At 40.4% G+C, this 20348-nt stretch overlaps 1 protein-coding gene across 6 annotated transcripts in view; it reads right to left on the reverse strand.

The window, feature by feature from the left end:
* Positions 1 to 20348, reverse strand: part of ARHGAP24 (Rho GTPase activating protein 24) — a 939121-nt gene that overhangs the window by 81023 nt on the left and 837750 nt on the right. For all 6 annotated transcript variants that reach the window (XM_056568756.1, XM_056568757.1, XM_056568755.1 and 3 more), the window contains one exon: positions 4938 to 5060. In XM_056568756.1, the coding sequence (XP_056424731.1) occupies positions 4938 to 5060 (123 nt within the window). The remainder of the gene's footprint in view (positions 1 to 4937; positions 5061 to 20348) is intronic.

The raw sequence follows: 20348 nt of genomic DNA on the forward strand, positions 1-20348 counted from the left end.
CTGTGGCTGCAGGATTCAATACTCTGGATACTCACTAGGCTCGACTGACCTCAGCAAAGACTTGGTGTAAAAGAGAGAGATGCTAGCTTCTCCCAGGCTTTTATGGGGGAGACTAGCAGGGAGCCCATAGGTCACGCTTGGGATCACCTGGTCACTGGTACCTCCTGGATAACAATCACATGACATATCACATGGTGTAACTCTTAAACACATTTTATACAGTACAACATATTTACAATGGGGAAACTAATACAGGGGGCCCTGAGGACACTGAAGGATGTTGCCTGACAGGAGAGTGAAGGTACCACTGCTTCGTTTCCTACAACACATGTTGGAAATGATGGCTGATCAGGGCACTGGAGATGCGGCACCTACATCTCATGGCCACATGAGCCCTATGGGGGCTGAACTAGAGTAGGGGGAGGGGCACGGTGGAGCACAGTTTATGTTTTTTGACATGGGCAGTGTTTCTAGTCATCTGACAGGAGAGGAGGAGTAGGAGCAGCCAGAGGATCTAGAGGATTATGAGGAAGGCGAGACAGAGGACCCAGACACACCATGGCAGTATGCAGTGGAAATGGAGGCAGGGAGTCCCTCCGAGTCACTTGCACAAATGGCACGATGCATGCTCACTTGCATGCGTAGTGACCATCGAATTGTCACCATTAGGCAGCGGGATGACTTCTGGCTCTCCACCTAATTGGACCCTTGCTACCGGCACAAAATGGGGGCCTTTTTTACACCCACTGAGAGGGAGGAAAAACTGACCTATTACAGAGACATCCTACGTAGTCAATTGGCCAATGCCTATCTGCACCATCGTCCATTCTCTTGCAGGTCTGACTCAGGGGGCCCTCTGTGCTCACATTCCACTGCCATGGCTGCTGGGGAGGGGTGGGGTGGCAGAAGCAATACCAGCACCTTCAGCAGCAGCCTGAGTCTACAGCCGCTGATGAGTAGCTTTCTTCACCCGCATAGTGAAGCAACTCATCAGCAGCAGGTAGACCTGGAGCAGGACCTGAACCAGCAGGTGGTGGCATACCTTGACATGACCATGTCAACACACCTTGAAGATACGCTGGACCTCTGGGCAGCCAAACTTGATTTGTGGCCGCAACTAGCAGAGTTTGCTGTCCTGCCTGGCCAATAGTGTGCCATCAGAGCGGGTGTTTAGTGCGGCGGGGGCCATAGTCACCCCAAGGAGAACTCGTCTGCCAAGAAAAATGTGGAGAGACTGACCTTTGTGAAGATGAATCAGGAATGGATCAGCCAGGATTTCCAGCCACAAATGCCTGATGCATCAGAGTAGATTGACCATGGTGCCACACCAACATTTCACAAATATGGATAGTGCTAAACAAATTTATGGCGCTTCTTCCCAGTTACAGACATTCCTCCGCATCAGACCACAAGTAAGTATTGAGGATATGCATTACGTAAAACTTAACTTTTAAGAATATTCTTAGGATAAAATATATGTACCCCAAATTTTTTAAATCAAACAAAAGGAAAGGTGTGCAAAAAACACAATGTGCCACCTACACCACCAAGTATTGATGTGATGCAAAGACCTCTAAAACGTGGATGGGAAGAACGATGTCCATTGTATCCGGTGGGGGGTAAAAACTTCCCCTGTAAGGCCCTACTCTCACATTCTTGGCAAGTGTTTGTCCTAAAAAGGGCGGCCCCACACAGGAACCTCTCCCTTTTTCCCCCTACAAACACTGCCATTTCCCAGGGTTTTTAGGTGGAAATATAGAGTTTCTTGTGTGGGGCTGCCCTTTTTAGGGTGAGTAACACTTGCCAAGAAAGGAATTAAATGGGGCGAGAATAGGGCCTTACAGGGGAGGTTTTTACCCCCACCAGCTACAAAGGACAATATGTTGTTCCTTTCCACCTTTTCGAGGAAAGTGTTACTCATTTTAAAAAGGGTGGACCCACACAGGAACCAATCCCTATTTCTCCTCATGCTGCTGCAACCTCCAAGCTGTGTCATTCATCCACTTTATGGTCTCCTCATGCTGCCGCCACCTCCACGTTGGGTCATTCAGCCACTATATGGTCTCCTCATGCTGCCAACACCTCCACGCTGTGTCATTCAGCCACTTTATGGTCTCCTCATGCTGCCGCCACCTCCACGCTGTGTTATTCAGCCACTATATGGTCTCCTCATACTGATGCCACCTCCAGGCTCTGTCATTGTGCTCTGCGACAGTGATTCTAATAGCGATGCCGGTAATCTACATGTCATACTGAATAACAGTATTATTTCACTACCCCAGCACACTCCCTATGCGTGTTACAGCAAGGCAAAGTGTTCTACACCCCTTTCAAGGCTCTCTGTAGGCCAGAAATAGCCGTTTTTAATAGCAATTCACCATAAATAAATTCCGACCAAAACACATTTTTTGGGAAAATTCGGCGAATCGGCCGAATCAAATTTTTCAAACATTAGCTTATCTCTAGCTGTGAGTTTGGAAGCCCCTCCACTTACATTAGTGCACTGCATTGAATTGAAAATAATGCAGTCTGTATTATAGAGGAGGAGTGTTATCTGCTGGTCACACCATACTGGAGAAAACCAGCATTACTAGAGGCCCTTTTTCATGCAGTTGAGAGTTTTTGCACTTGGAGTACAGTAACTCCTGCAAAAAAAAGGATCCTCTATTCTGAAGGATCACTGCAGGTCCGATCTGAGGGATTACAAAACAAAGTGGCGATACAAATAGTGTTGAGCGGCATAGGCCATATTCAAATTCGCGAATATTCGCGAATATATGGACGAATATTCGTCATATATTCGCGAATATTCGTCATATTCGTTATCTCCTCGTTTTATTTTCGCATATGCGAAAAGTCGCGCATGCGAAAATTAACATATGTGAAAATTTGCATATACAAAATTAGCATACGCGAAAATGCGCATATGCGAAAATTAGCATATGCTAATTTTTGCATATGCGCATTTTCGCACGCCAGTCTCACACAGTAGTATTACAGCCTTCTTTACACCACACAAGCTGGAAGCAGAGAGGGATGATCACTGTGATGTGTACTGTGAAAAAAAAAAACAATATTCGTAATTACGAATATATAGCGCTATATTCGCGAAATTCGCGAATTCGCGAATATGCGATATTCGCGAATAATATTCGAATTGCGAATATTCGCGAGCAACACTAGATACAAATACAGAAACATCCTTTTGGAGAAAAGTTGTACAAAGAGCATCATAACACATCTAGGAAGGCCAGGCCTATAGACATTGTGGCTTCCACATTACAGAACTGCCGCCTGGATCAATGAGTACTATAATTTCGCACAATCTGCCGGGAAATAACTAGTGTGCACTCATCAGTTAAGAAGCAAAGGACTAGTGTATCACTTCCCAAGGGTAACAGTGAAGTATAGAGTGTTTCAGGGATTCCCATACACTACCTTGGTTCCTTGGATGCTTCTCTGCTCTAGTCATTGTATTATTTCCCAAGTTTCGCAGTAAACAACTGTACCTTATTTTGCATATTCCTGTGTCTTGCTATGTGCCCCTGGGGACTTTGTACCATGGTCACCAGGTCACTGCTGTGCTACCCCTTGGCTGCGGCACTTGCCTGCACTGTGAGCACACAACACAGTTTCCTCTGCACTATACATATATCTTTTTACACAATTGGCTAATAGTAATGCTAGTAATGAAGAAAGTAGATGTAACATAGATGTATTTGGTAATGCTATAGTCATCAAATGCATTGTATTACAATCCAGTGGCTGAAAATAACAAATGCAAAGAACATGACATAGATAATCCCAAATCCATATAATACCCAGTAGCTATTCTGAATTATTGGCACCATGCAGACTTATGTTGGTTAAATGTTAATAGTGAGGCTAGGAAGCATTTTCAGTTATCATGCCACAATCTGAGAGAGGTTTGGCAGACATATGGCTATTCATACAGTTATCACTGATCTCTATGGACTAATGAAGTGCTGCTGCATTGATACATTTACATAAGATAATGCCAGAGCAGACACAAGGGAGTTCATCACTTGTCTGAGTATACTTTGATCAATGATCCCTATGCAAGTATCTGCATCTATCTGTCCTTGTCAAAAAAATGACAGAAAGAATGGGAATGAAAAATGCCATCTGCACTATATTTGACACCTGGAGGCATTGTAGCTCTTTTCTATCCTACATCACTGTTGGCATGAATTTTACATTCACTGCAGATTAAAAAAAATGCAGGATCATTCATACCATTCATACTTATATGGCAGGTTGAAGATCACTGTTGGGTTCAGAATCTCTTTTTTCTAGATTTTGCACCTTTAAAATTGGGTGCGTCTTATATGCGTTGGGCTTTCAAAGGACAGAAGTAAAGCTGGCAAATATTTTACAAAAGGTTAAAATAAACAATATAAATAAATATATTCATTGATACTTAAGAACTACCATAAAACTCTGGAACCATCTCTTCATGAAGTATTGTTACTACTCCGAAATTCATCTCTGTGCTGTAATGATAGTACCACATACAGGGCTGAGCCTAGGGTCATGGATGCCTAGGTGCAGGTCTGTTTTGGGCACCCCTGGTGGGCATGGTTATATAATGGACCCTTTAGACAGGAAAAAAGGGGGGAGGGGGAGAGGGACTGGTGTTAACCAAGCACCAGACCCAGCCTGCGCTAATTGTATGGTGAAAGCATGCCGTGTTACAGGAGTCAGTGCAACACTACTGTTTTTGACTGCGCCTCCACCTTCATTCAGCTAGGTCAGACTAGTGCACAGTTCCAGGGGGAAAAATGTTATACTCCTTAAACTCACAGTCAATGTCCTTCTACTCCTTAGACCCTACTTTCTGGGTGTGGTGTATCCCATGCACGCGTCTTGGCAGGGCCCTGACCACATATAGTAATGTCCATAGTATGCAAACTCACCTCCCCCGAATGGTGCCCATATGACTCTACGGATAGACTTCACCCAGTCTTCCATGTCATTCTGCGTGCTGGCCATAAGAAGGTATGTCTCATGGTTTGCAGTCATTCGTTCCCGATCTCCTCCTGTAAAAGACAAAGAAAATTATATAAATGATTGATAAAAAAACAATCAAATATGGATATTGTTACATTTAGATTACTAGTTCTTCATGCCCTATATAAGTGCCATTAAAACGTGTCATCTCCAGATGGGTTTTAGTTTATTCTGTGGATTTATTCTTTTATGTAACACCTGTGCTTGCCTCATATATACCTTATACTGTTTACCAACCCTTGTATTCTTTTGCTGCCGCTCCACTATTTACAGAACTTGTAGCTCCAGAACAGTTACTTTAAAAGGTTACACAAACAGGCAGGCAGCATTAATATTACCGGCGATATTTGCTAACAATTCATTCCAAATGTCTTAAAATAATGTATTCTTCAGCATAGCAACCAATACATAACAACCGCCATACACTGCAGAACATACAGCCTATAGAAATGAAAAAACAATACAAAAACCTTGTAATACACATAAACCACATTTTTGTTATTTGGTGTAGACCAATAAAATTAAGCAACAATAAACCAAGGCAAATAATAAAAGTCGACAAGAGATAAGCCTCCCCCTGCTGTTTGTCAGTCTGCAGGATTATGTGTATGCTCCGGAAGGAGTCTCGTAGAAATCCTGCTTAGAATGCTGCTCATTTCTTCTATTGTTGGGTAGAAAGAGTGGATGAGGTTGAGCAAAAGGGCCGGGGCCCAATATTATTTACCTTCTAATAAAGAAAAAGCAGTGGGCAGAGGGTCCTGCGGATTCCACGTGTAAATGCATTGCTGGGCGCATTTCCGAGCGGTCCTAGCGCCGGCATGTTCTGTCGGCACTCCACTGAGATTTTATGTGCTGACATTCCCCCCGTGTGAACATAGCTTTAGAGATAAGAGATAGACCACTAACAACAATGTACAGTGGGGCAAAAAAGTTTTTAGTCAGCCACCAATTGTGCAATTTCTCCCACTTAAAAAGATGAGAGGGGCCTGTAATTTTCATCATAGGTATAACTCAACTATGAGAGACATAATGAAAAAACAAATCCATCAAATCACATTGTCTGATTCTTAAAGAATTTATTTGCAAATTATGGTGGAAAATAAGTATTTGGTCAATAACAAAAGTTCATCTCAATACTTTGTTATATACCCTTTGTTGTCAATGACAGAGATCAAACATTTTCTGTAAGTCTTCACAAGGTTTTCACACACTGTTGCTGGCCCATTCTTCCATGCAGATCTCCTCTAGAGCAGTGATGTTTTGGGGCTGTCGCTGGGCAACACAGACTTTCAACTCCCTCCAAAGGTTTTCTATGGGGTTGAGATCGGGAGTCTGGCTAGGCTACTCCAGGACCTTGAAATGCTTCTTATGCTTCTTGGGATCATTGTCATGCTGAAAGACCCAGCCATGTTTCATCTTCAATGCCCTTGCTGATGGAAGGAGGTTTTCACTAAAAATCTCATGATACATGGCCCCATTCATTCTTTCCTTTACACAGATCAGTCGTCCTGGTCCCTTAGCAGAAAAACAGCCCCCAGAGCATGATGTTTCCATCCCCATGCTTCACAGTAGGTATGGTGTTCTTTGGATGCAGCTCAGCATTCAATTTTCTAATAATTGCTCCCACTGTTGATTTCTTCACACCAAGCTGCTTGTCTATTGCAGATTCTGTCTTCCAAGCCTGGTGCAGGTCTACAATTTTGTTTCTGGTGTACTTCGACAGTTCTTTGGTCTTGGCCATAGGGGAGTTTGGAGAGTGACTGTTTGAGGTTGTGGACAGGTGTCTTTTATACTGATAACAAGTTCAAACAGGTGCCATTAATACAGGTAACGAGTGAAGAACGGAGGAGACTCTTAAAGAAGAAGTTACAGGTCTGTGAGAGCCAGAAATCTTGCTTGTTTGTAGGTGACCAAATACTTATTTTCCACCATAATTTGCAAATAGATTCTTTAGAAATCAGACAATGTGATTTTATGGATTTTTTTCTCATTATGTCTCTCATAGTTGAGGTATATCTATGATGAAAATTACAGGAATCTCTCATCTTTTTAAGTGGGAGAACTTGCACAATTGGTGTCTGACTAAATACTTTTTTGCCCCACTGTTTCTGTAGTGTATTATGTTTCCGTTAGTGAGGGCAGCTGAACCAACATGGCAGGTTCCTTCCAATGCCGCATTCGCATGGTGGAATTTCTGAGCGGAATCCATTGCAGCAGCCTCTTATTGTTTTCAAGGGGATTCTGCTGCACTATACACATGGTGGGAAACATCTGCCCTGGAAACTTTAATTCCGGACTCTGCAGAAAGAATTGACCTGTCAATTCTTCCATTGGAACCTAGCATTGGCTTGTTGTTTTAAAAGTTTTGGGGGATATTCCAGTTTCAGCTAATATCTGAGTTGCTAAAGGTTAATACAAGTTTCCAATAATAATCTTTCTGTATCAGTTCTTTGTGATCCCTGTTGCTATTTGCTTGCAGTAGATAACAATTCTGCCCTGGCCATGTGATGGACTTGCTGCGCTCTGATAACTTTACCGTAACTATAACCAGTTCCGCACCTATGAGTCTGTCACATGACCAGCACACATACTGGAAGTTAATAATGTCAGCAACTAAAGATCATTAACACCACAGGGCAGTGGTCTCCAAAGCAGTGGTCTCGGCCATCCGGACATGCTGGAAGTTGTAGTTTCGCAACAGCTAAAAGTCCACAGTTTGGAGACCACTGCCATATGGAATAGATAGAGAAAGTATATGGGAACATTGTATAACATGTCAGTTTGCTAAATATTACTTTAAAGGGGAACTCCGGCGGAAAACATTTTTTGTAAATTACTTCTATTAAAAAAATCTTAATCCTTCCAGTTGTTATTAGCAGCTGTATACTACAGAGGAAGTGCTTTTCTTTTTGAATTTCTTTTTTGTCTGTCCACAGTGCTCTCTACTGACCTCTGTCCATTTTAGGAACTGTCCAGAGCAGCATATGTTTGCTATGGGGATTTTCTCCTACTCTGGACAGTTCCTGACATGGACAGAGGTGTCAGCAGAGAGCACTGTGGACAGACAAAAAAGAAATCCAAAAAGAAAATAATTTCCTCTGTAGTATACAGCCACTAATAAGTACTGGGAGGATTAAGATTTTTTTTCATAGAAGAAATTTACAAATCTGTTTAACTTTCTGGCACCAGTTGATTTAAAAAAAAAGTTTTCCACCGGTGTTCCCCTTTAAGGGAAGAATGTTGGGGCTATTTTAGTTTAGTTTCTATGTTTCCTGTCCCTTTCATAGCAATAACTATGATGACTATGATGATCATCCATCATGCTAAAGTAGGCAATAATCAGACGACAGACTTGGTCAAAACTACAGCAGAGTAAAGATGGATCAGATACTAAAAGCAACACATCTGAAGTCTACATCATATTACTAAGGGCCTTAATGAAATGAGAGAAAATATAAAGAATAGTCCACTTCATGGAGGGATATAATGGGTGATACTGATCAATAGCGGCTACATTCATATATTGATATGATTATTTTCCTTTTATTGTGCAGAATAGTTGCAGTAGTTATTTTTTGTTATATTACCTTTTTTAAAGTTATCAAAATGTGAGTTTTTACCTATAAAAAATTAGTCTGTTGGTCTGTTATGATTGAAACTCATCTTATTACCAATTCCTAAGTATAATATATACTGACATGTATTTGATATATGATCTTATTCCTTGGAGCTGTTATTTGTTTCTTTATTTCTGTACATCTTTTGCAGAACTTTTAATAAAATTTTATAAAATTGGTTTCTACAAGCCTCTATTCTTGAACTATTTTTTTGTTTTTGTTTTGTTTTGGGGACTATGAATTCAGAATTCATACCATATTTATCATTGCTTTTACCTGCTAACTTATATGTCCTATGTGTACAATAAAAACAACAATGTACAGTAGCATTAAACTACAAATCATATTGGAAACCAAAAATGTCATAAATCCACAAATCGTGGCACTACTCCTGGGAAATTTAGAACAGATGATAAGTATGCATGGTATTCTGTATATGAACTTATTTCTTCTAAAACAAGGTAGTGGATATTGCACACTGATATAACATTAGTTGGAGGTAAAAGAACCAACACTTGATCCCCCTATGGCTAGTTTCCACCCAGGCTTTTATAGTGTTTTTTGGATATCTGCCCCGGCAGTTTTTGAGCCAATGTCCGAAGTGGATCCATTAGGAAGGAGAAGTATACATTTGTCCTTTATATTTCCCATTCCTTTCAAAATACACTTTTGGCTTTAGCTCAAAAACTGCAGTAACAGTTTTATAAAAAAAAAAAAAAAAAAGCCAGAAAAAAAAAAAAACTGCGTGCAAACCTAGCCTAACAAATACATGTCAGGAAAATAGAACAATTTGCTTCATCAAAAAACAGTTTTGTTCTCCACATCCTTACCATAATCTCCACCTATAAATAAACACGATGGTATTGGTTGCCATAGATATAAACCTCAATTACATTTTCAGATTTGTACAAGTCGGGAAGCAGCTGATTAAAATAACTAGAGGTTTATGAATACGGCTTCCTTGTTACAATGCTATGTACACAATACAATGCTATGTACACAGTCGTCTTATCACATGTGATTACCAACAACAAATTCTGTTTTTCCATAAGTGGAAAAAATGCAAGATCTAGATAATACAAAACAGGATCTAAATAATGATAATGATAACCACATATCTTGCCATCTCCCCACAGAGTCAAAATGCCTTGGGAATACCATAAAAACACAAAGCAGAGCCGCTCCTTGTGGAGGATCACACGTGCTAATGTCGGATAGGGACGGGGGTATAGGTGGTCTCTTACCCGCCCCGGTTGTGTACCGACATACACAACAATGGTTAGCATGTGTTAGACAATGAAGGAGACTTGGTTGTCCGTCTGCAGCCTTCCCATGTGAACTTTGTGGGTAACAGGGAATTCTCTGGCGCTGACCGGAACAAAGAGGCTTCAGGTAGGTAGGTTCAGGTTAAAAAAAAGCTTTATTCAGCCAAGATGCAACGCGTTTCACTGCACAAGCGCAGCTTCCTCAGGCATTGAAACGTGCAGTGAAACGCGTTGCATCTTGGCTGAATAAAGCTTTTTTTTTTAACCTGAACCTACCTACCTGAAGCCTCTTTGTTCCGGTCAGCGCCAGAGAATTCCCTGTTACCCACGAAGTTCACTGGATTATATTGAGAATACCATGGCACTGTGATTTTTTGCTGTTTAATAAAATATTGGAAGAATCACATCCAAGCATCTTCCCAGCAGACATTTATTAAAAGATCATAGGTTCTCCTTTTTACAAATGAACACTATTCCCAATACACATCCCTGTTTGGGAAGAAATAGTCACACTAGCTTAAAGGGGTATTCCAGGATTTTTTTTTCTATTTGACTGTGCTACAGGGGCTGTAAAGTTAGTGTAGTTCATAATATATTGTCTTTACCTGGGTGTGACGGTGGCCTCGCAATGTTTCTGTTTATTTTTAACAGCATACAAAATGAGTGTCGTCTCAGGTTTTCCCAGGTTGCAGTGCGGCCCGAGACATTACATCACTAGTCAGTTGTTCAGAGGGAGCCTGTCTGTGCTTAAATGGGTAGGGTGACCTCTAAGTTGGAGGGAGATCATTGCATTGAAGGGATCAAAGATGTGTTTCAATGGGTGGAGTGGCTGATGTGTGGATAGGAGAAAAGTGACCTCACACTTATAAACAAGGAACTATGGAATTTGTTGTTTCATGGGCACAAACTTCAACAGGAAATAGCCAGATCATAAAAAGATAGCCTCAGCATTATGGTAATTTCACAACATAGCTATTTGGCTCAAAGACAAGCAGAGATCCTTACTAAGTATGTCCATTACTGTCTGCTAGGTACGTACTAAAATGACCTTATGGTGGATAATACCTTTAAAAACTGGACCACTTCATATAATGCAAGTATGAAAAATTAGCTAGCATCTTCTCACTGCCCTGATCGCTAGTGACCTGACTTTACTGATATATTTCACTTCTAGTGGCTTTATTGTACTCAAATGACTTATCAACCCCCTTTATACTATATAACAGGTGAACAGTGTAACCTCCTCCCTTGGATGCTGGCACTTCACTGGGGAAAGGATCAATTGCAGCTGGTCCCACTTCTACATAGAGCCCCATTATATCAAAGACATATACAACCCTGTTTTTATTTCATTCTTACTAGTACAAGTATGTCAAAATAGTTGGCCAAACAGCTTTTTAAATATTTTGTTAAAGAAAACATTGAAAATGCAGTCGGGTCTATAGGTATCATGTTATAGAGGATGAGGAGCTCAGAGAATTGATATATGGTTTTCAAGTATAGAAAGAAATGATCGCTTGCACTCACCGTCCTCGTAGTGTATTTCATCATGGACCCTCCGTGCAGCAGGGAGATCTCTACATGCGGGCACTCAGAGGCTAACAGCCATTTTCGCACACAGCCGTGTGCTTCTTATGGCCTTCTAGGAGGCCGGAAGAAGCACATGGCTGTGTGCGAAAACGGCTGTTAGCCTCTGAGTGCCCACATCTAGAGATCTCCCTGCTGCTTTCTTTGTTGACTTAGCACCCCATCAGTAGTATTATGTACTCAGGCTACGGCCATTGAATAATTCTGGGAACTGTTGCATGACTTTATTATATATGGACTGCCTTATGTGATTGTGCTCTCTGTGGTTCGTATATTATGATATATGGTGTTGTTGGAAAAGATTAAGTACAAACTATCATTTATTACTGTAAATATCTACTCATTCTGGGTTAAGTTGCAAGTGGGCGGTCCTACCTGGTGATTGACAGCTATCTGTGCACATAAGCGCATGTACATATAGAGAAAACTATTAGTAACAGAAAAGGACCGCCCACATGACTACTTAGCCCAGAATGAGCAGAGATTTATATGAATACATTACAAAGTACAAACCTGTATATCAGTCTGCTCAGCTTCTTCTGCTCTATAGCCCACCAGTGAATTAGACTGTATTTTTCTTTTTAATATCTAACTCAAAACTTGACAAGGATTGTGTTTAGAAAATACAACTTCACGCTATTCTTAGAAATAGCTTGGACGTACAGTACTTATGATAGCATCAGACATCATCTTAAGCTTACCAGTATGAGCGCACAGTAATCCAATCCAAAGCTGTAGATCAGCAAATATCCCATCATCAGATATAAAGAGCAGTATTCCAGACCCCGTCAACTAGTAAATAAGAAGATATGGCAGTACACTGATGTAGCCTGATCACTCCCAGGCTTATCGCTGCTGATTCAACACTTTTTATTTAGCCTCAAACAGCTGATATTTAGTGAACACCAGTGATATCAATTTTTTGACTCAATCTTTTTTCAGATGTCAAGCTAGGAAACCAAATATTCAGTACTAGTGCTGATAACTTAATAATAGAATCTCAATACAGAGCAGTACACGCAATATGTATTTATCATACTATTTATTATATTGCTATCAATGTTTTGGAGCAGTGCATGGTATTAATATTATTACAATTATATTTAAAAAATCCTCACAGCAACACAAAACCTGTAGTGCCAGACCAAGCTATACAAAAAACATAGTTTTTACAAAAAACTACGTTTATTTATTTATGGATTCATTCAGTATAAAGACCCCTAATATATAGGCGGGTGAGCAGGACACCATCAAAAATAGTATATGACAGTTAGTAATAAAGTCAATCAGACATCATATAGTAATAAAACTATAATAAAGTGCAAGTGTAGTATAATGATCCATGAATGTTCACCCACCATACCTGACATGAAAATATCCTTTTAAAAGGGGTACTCCCGTGGAAACTTTTTTTTTTAAATCAACTGGTGCCAGAAAGTTAAACAGATTTGTAAATCACTTCTATAAAAAAAATCTTAATCCTTCCAGTAGTTTTTAGGGGCTGTATATACTAAAGAGAAATCCAAAAAAGAAATGCATTTCCTCTGATGTCCTGACCACAGTGTTCTCTGCTGACCTCTGCTGTCCATTTTAGGAACTGTCCAGAACAGGAGAAAATCCCAATAGCAAACATATGCTGCTCTGGACAGTTCCTAAAATGGACAGCAGAGGTCAGCAGAGAGCACTGTGGTCATGACATCACAGGAAATGCATTTCTTTTTTGGATTTCTCTTTAGTATACAGCTCCTAAAAAGTACTGGAAGGATTAAGATTTTTTAATAGAAGTGATTTACAAATCTGTTTAACTTTCTGGCACCAGTTGATAAAAAAAAAAAAAAAAAAAAAAGTTTTCCACGGGAGTACCCCTTTAAAAAACAAAAAATGTTTTGGGGTACAGCTTGGTGTAAAGCTTAAAATGACATTAGGTTATTTTTTCCTCCCCTAATTCTTACTTTATGAGATTGTCTGGCTTGGGTAACTGCTATGTTTTAAGGTCCCTTGACTGTAAGCTGATATTGAGGGCTGCAGGGGAAAGAAGTAGTAAAAAGACATTCAGATATATGCAGCTGTCATCCAATTCACATGGAGAGTTCCACTATCCTGTATAGTCTATAAGAGAGGGATTTGAAAAGTGGTTGTCTATGGCTTTGTTCACACTGAGTTTGGGGTATAAAGTTGTGGCCAAAATTTTCAAAACTGACACAAATTTTGTTTTTCACAACGTTTAATGCTTTCGTGATTTTATATCTTTTAGGGTGCATTCACACCACGTTTTTGCAATACAGTTCCCATATATGTTTTCAATTTGAAAACCGTATGGAACCGTATTGAAAACCGTATGTATTGACTCTCCATTGAAAACCGTATGCAAAACTATGCATTCGGTTGCATCCGTATTGCGTCTTGTACGGTTTTGTCCGTTTTTTTTCCCTTACCCAAATCCATAGCCTACCACGGTTTTTGGTCTGGGTGAAAAATCGTATTGAAACCGTATATGTTTTTTTTAAACATAGGAGTCAATGGGAACCCGTAGAGAATTGTATGTGCGTACAGTTCCATCCGGTTTGCACCATACGTTTTTTACTTTGCACAGTTTTTTCTTGGAATTTCAATCAAACAAGTAAAACTTTATTCATAATTAGTTACATAGTTAGTATGGTTGAAAAAAGACATACGTCCATCAAGTCCAACCAGGTAATTGAAGTGAAGGGTGTAAGGGGATAAGGAGTGAAAAGTTAAAAATTTATAAGTTTTTTTCCTTAAAAAACGGATGCAACCGGACATCATTTTTCAAACCGTATACGGTTTTTAACTGCATACGGGTTAAACTTTGTACACACATTTTGATAAAGTTTTGTGTGGTTTTTAGGAATCCGTTTTTCATAAAAAATATGATACAGGAAATGTATTGCAAAAACGTGGTGTGTATGCACCCTTTTTCAGATGTTTCTATGTTTAATGAAGTACAATTATAAGCATTTCATACTTTTTTACACTTTTTTTGACAAATACATCAAATTGATGCAAAGACTCAATATTTACAACATTTAGCCCTTTTTCAAGCCTTCGCCAGTTTATCCTTGCATGCTGGATATCATCTTCTAGGCCAATGCTGACTGGTGACAACCAATTTTTGCCTTTAGGATTAACCACAGGTTTTCAATGAAATTGAGATCTGGAGAGTTTCCTGGCCATGGACCCAAATTCTCAATGTTTTGTTCACAAGTCGCTTAGTTATCCCTTTTGCCTTGTGACATGGTGCTCCAATATACTGGAAAAGCATTGTTCATCACAACATTCTTCCAGACTTTCCAAATTGTCTGAAGGAGGCTTATCAGAGAAAATAACTCTGCCCCTGTCATCTGCTGACCAATCTCTCTACAGGGGTAAAGTTATTATCTTTGATAGAAGCCCCTTCCATTATGAGCACCACTTACACACACTTTAGTAGATGCCTCCGCTCAGAATTAAAAAGGTATTCTGGCCTTATACATCTTATCCTCCATCCAAAGGATAGGGGATAAGATGTCTGATCACGGGTGTCCCAACGGCAGGACCTCCGCTTTCAAACATCTTATCCCCTATCCAAAGGATAGGGTATAAGATGTCTAAGGCCAGAATACCACTTTAAGCCTACCTATCTCCCCCTTCTTAGATCCACAGCAATGTGGTAGGTTAGGTAATTGGATAGAGATTTAGAAGATAGAACTGCTTCCGCTCCTTACTGAAGAACAAATGCAGGATAGTTCTGTGGTAGGAAAACATATGACCAACGATTATATGTGGTCAGGATATGGGGTGTGGAGCCCTTGTTAAAAGTTAAAGTGTAGCTGTAACCATAGAAAGTATATGTGTAAATTGAAATGTTTTTTTAAAGCATCTATTCTTGTACTTGCCATAGTAGTAAAGCAGATGATAACTATTGGAGGATGAAATTCTTAGGATAGATGTTTAATTAGGTATCTCCTAAGACTAGTACACACTAAGGCTAGATTTACATTGACGTTGTCTTCCGTCCTGTTTAGGGTCCTTTGGGCTCTTTTTTTTCCTAGTGAGCAGAATGGACACTGAACTGGATCAGAACACAACGGACACTGCCCAGTCCCGACTGACCCCATTAACTTGAATGGCGTCTGTTGGGGATCCGGTAGTCTAGCAGAAAAAAAAAAAATAGTGCATGGGGACTACTGATCCCATAAAGCCTTTATCCAATAGAAAGCAAACTGAGCAAAGTATTGAGCAGTGGGATGATCTCAGACATTAACCTCCTGTCACATCACTGCATTACTATGTCCAGTTGGTGCACTACAGATCCCAGCAGTGTCACTGCAGAATGCATTAAAACCATTAAGCGTAAAAGTTGACTGACAGTTTCACCACCACTTCATTACTTGGTGAGCGCCAAATCACCCCAAAATAGAACAATAACCTTCAAGTCTTTTTCAGTAATAAAAGAAAAGGACCCTTAAAAGGAATGGTTGGCCAAGGAAGGGATAGAAGAAAGTGCCTCCCTTGCCATGCTCTCTGTCAGTAATGTTGGTGACAGTAGCAGGTCTGTGAGGTACCACCCATTGGCCTAGACCCGGTACAGGTAACAACAGCAGCCTGGTGCCATATGGTAGTAGTAGCAGCAGCACTCGTTCTCGGTCATCCCAGGAGGAGGAAGAGTCTGACCATATGATGTTTGGCTAGGTGTCTAGTTTACCTGGCATCTCTTGTCAACATTTTAGAAATCTATTCATTTATTATTCAGGTTGGAACTCCTCATTAGATCTGGTTCTTGGTCTGCCAAGGGGAATGCTTCTCAGGATCCCTCCATCTATGCAGAATGTGCAAATCTACAAGAAATACATTGTTATCTTTCTATTTCCCAATAATTCTCATAGATAAGATGCATTTGAATCATCCTTTAAACTGCTCTGGTAAAATGAAAGCTAAGCTCTGATTGGTTGATATGGGCAGCAAAGACATTTTTTTTAGACAGTTTTGATAAATGAGGACCAATATATTCATTATTTTCCTCCCATTCCCCTTATTACTACCCTTTGTTCCCCCAGCACTATTCATTGTGATATCCTGCACTTTCATTTCTTTATATAGATGGGTATGTGGTGGAAATCTTTTATTATTACAGATATTATGGCCATTTCCTGCAGAATTCCTGTAGACCCACATTTCCTGTAGCATTATACATTGTCTTCAGAAATGTGAACTTTAAGACTGACAGGAAATTCTTAGTGTTCTATCAGCTGCACAATATAACAGTGCACAAGATGCTAAACTATCTCAACCTGCAGCAGAAGGACACCCTCCCTTCAGATAAGGGCACAAATACATCTAAACTAGAGATTATACTGCACGAACAATTGCACCTTAATTGTTCGCAGACTGTAAGAATGCCTATAGACTGTCAAGGGGGTGGTCATAGCTGCTTTCAATGGGGTGTGAATCTGAGGCTGAGAACTGACTGGTGATCACTACCCAGTTGACCAACTAGGCCCTTATAAGTATATTTGATTCTAAAAACAAAATAGGGACCGAGGGAAAAAAAAACATTTCACAGCTTAGGGGTACGTTCACATGTGCTTAAAGGAGTACTCCGGAGCGCTGGTACTTAAAAAAAAAGTTTACCTCATCTGATAGCTCTTTCAAAGACCTTTCCAACGATGCCTCATTTGTCAAATTTGGCCCAGCCATTCTCTTGTAATTGCACCTGTAGCAGTAAGTAGCCATGTCATAAAGACTACATTTCCCATGACTCCCTGCGCCAGCTTCCTGTTAGCTGCTGCTCTCTCCCCCTCCTCTCCCCCCCAGGAAATTATAATAAATTATAATAAAGTAACGCCCACAGCTCCTTCCCTCCTTCCTCCTCCTTCCATGTGCCCACTAGCGCAGTGTTTCACAACCAGGGTGCCTCCAGCTGTTGCAAAACTACAACTCCCAGCATGCCCGGACAGCCGAAGGCTGTCCGGGCATGCTGGGAGTTGTAGTTTCGCAACAGCTGGAGACACCCTGGTTGGGAAACACTGCACTAGCGGTGTCACAAGAATGCCGAGCGCGGCTCTGTTCCCTGTCCCTGTCAGCTCTCAGGGTACGAGCCTCGCGCACGGCTAACGTAGTACTGCGCAGGCACAGCACTACGCAAATAGCGTAGGGCTAACGTAGGCAGCAATAGGAGCCTAGCGTTAGCGCTACGCTATTTGCGTAGTACTGCGCATGCGCAGAATAAATTAACTTTGGGGGAGTAGCCGACTCCGGGCTGGGAGGCCGGCACAGCCCGCAGTGACTCATGGGAGCGATGAGTCACCGGGCGAAGATGGCGGCGGATCAAGATGAAATACAGGTCGAGCGTCATCAGAAGACCCAGCTTCCGGACGGAGAGAAAAGCGAGGAGAAGACCGGGAAGAAGACCATATGGAAAATGTGAGTATATTAGAATGTTATATAACTTTGCCTCATGCTACAATTCCCCAATAAAAGGTTAGCTTCGGACTACTCCTTTAATCAGCTACAAGATTTTGGTTATTTCCATAAATGGATAGAATCTGCAGCATCAAATCTGCAGTGCATTAAGTATGTCTATACATTATCCACAGCGGGATCTTTGCAGCTGAAACTCCACTTGCAGATTTGCTGCGGTCATTGAATAGTAAGATAATCCACTTGCGGATTATACATTTTGCTGGTTGGGTGGGAAACAGATTAAATAGGCACTGTCAGAATTAACTTTTTATATGTTGTATATCTTGGCAAAACATTAACCTTTCTAATATACTTCATAAAAAAATGTTATTTCCTTTTCATAGAAATCATATAAGAAAAGACCACTAAGGGTCCCCATACCATCTAGAACATAATTATAGTCCGGCTGCTGCATTATCTTTGTCCTAGCTGAAGCAACGGCTGGAACAAAGTCCAGGAAGTGGGGGTGGGACTAGCTCACTCCTGTCCTATCAGACTCCTGTCTGGAAACAGAGAGGAGGGGTTACAGAGATGCCTTTAGTGATTGGATAAAGAGACCCAGCATAGCACAGGGAGGAAGTGAATGCATGGTGAGTGAGGGCAGGCTCAATGCTTGCCTGGGACACAGGTATGCTTTAAGTTTCTACAACTCTGCTGGTTCACTCAACTACAACTTGGTGGGCTAACTCATCTATTTAATGCATTACATTCGTGACTGTTAACTCTGCTACATCTGTAAACCAACCTATGATAAAATGTAAAATGCTAAAATGATAGAAGATGGAACAGATGTCAAAACATTGTCTCATAAAATAAAATATTCTTCCCTGCTTTACATATCAGCATGTAAAGTTTACTCCAGACTTTTCTATGGGTAACATCAATCTTTCCTAAGAGGCCTGTCAAATCTGAAGTCATTATGTATGCAAACAGTAAGCATTTCATAATGTAATGACACCGAGCTATGAATTGTGAGCTATTTACTCCAGAATTCATTAGAAACCAAATTACTCATACCGTTACTATGAAAACATGCAAGTAAAATAGCAACATAATACAGGATAATAATACCTATTTAAAACAAAGAATGAAATATGTATATGAGTTTATAGAAACATTAAGAACTTTAAGTGCTATTCTTACTTTTGCTACTTTTACCTGTTACTGACATAAAATGCAGTCAAACATTTTTTATGCTTAGTAAACAGAAAACCTGTAGAAGGATCAATATCATATAGATTTAGTGAGAAGTAAAAGCAAATACAGCATTTTTCTTGATATGTGATTATCAGATCTGGTTATCCTCTTAGCCTTAGCACTCAGTCCTCCTTCTGAGCTTCATTCGGGATTTGGAGAGATGTCAATGAGAAATACAGTAATGTCTACATCTGCTCATGAAAGTTTGGGCTAACCAAAATATATCTCCAGCGATGACAACTCAGGAACGTTTCCTGACCTGGAATCCATAAAGTTTCCATTTTCAGCCGACAGTATAAATTATGACTTCCTTTGTTCTTTATTGCAGTACAGCCTACTTTACTTTAAGCATCATCAAGGACAACCTTGGAAAGGGCATGAAGGGCATTCGTCTGTGCCTTGGCTGGTAGGAAAGAAGGCCAGGCACCTACATACTGCTATTCAGTGTGTTTACATCAGTGCTACAGTAAGTATCTTTAACACCATCTGACCAATATGTATTAAAGGGGTACTCCGGTGGAAAACAAATGTTTTCAAATCAACGGGCGCAAGAAAATTACACAGATTAATAAGTTACTTCTATTTAAAAATCTTAATCCTTCCAGTACATAGGAAGTTGTATAGTTCTTTTCTATTTGACCACTGTGCTCTCTGCTGACACCTCTGTCCGTGTCAGGAACTGTCCAGAGTAGAAGCAAATCCCCATAGAAAACTTTTCCGGCTTGGGACAATTCCTGACACTAACTGAGGTGTCAGCAGAGAGCACTGTGATCAGACTGGAAAGAACAACACAACTTTCTCTGGAGCATACAGCAGCTGACAAGTACTGGAAAGATTAAGATTTTTAAATAGAAGTAATTTACAAATCTGTACAACTTTTTGGCACCAGTTGCTTTGAAAACATTTGTTTTCCACTGGAGTAACCCTTTAAGGTACATCTTGGTTGTAAAGATTAAACTCAAGCCTACAGGTTTAAGAAACTTATAGTTTTTACAGTTGTTTGACTTACATACATATACAGAATTGCCTTTATATGTACACCCCAAAATATTTTTCCTAAAATATATGGAAATGTCTAGAGCAATGCAACAGTACACATCTACCAATTGCATTTACATTTTAACATTCATCTAACTCTTTTAGGGTCAGGAACTCCAGTTCCAGTACACTTCCTTCTGCAATAATCTCC

The sequence above is a fragment of the Hyla sarda genome, chromosome 1 (genome assembly GCF_029499605.1).
Source record: "Hyla sarda isolate aHylSar1 chromosome 1, aHylSar1.hap1, whole genome shotgun sequence".
NCBI classification, from domain to species: domain Eukaryota; kingdom Metazoa; phylum Chordata; class Amphibia; order Anura; family Hylidae; genus Hyla; species Hyla sarda.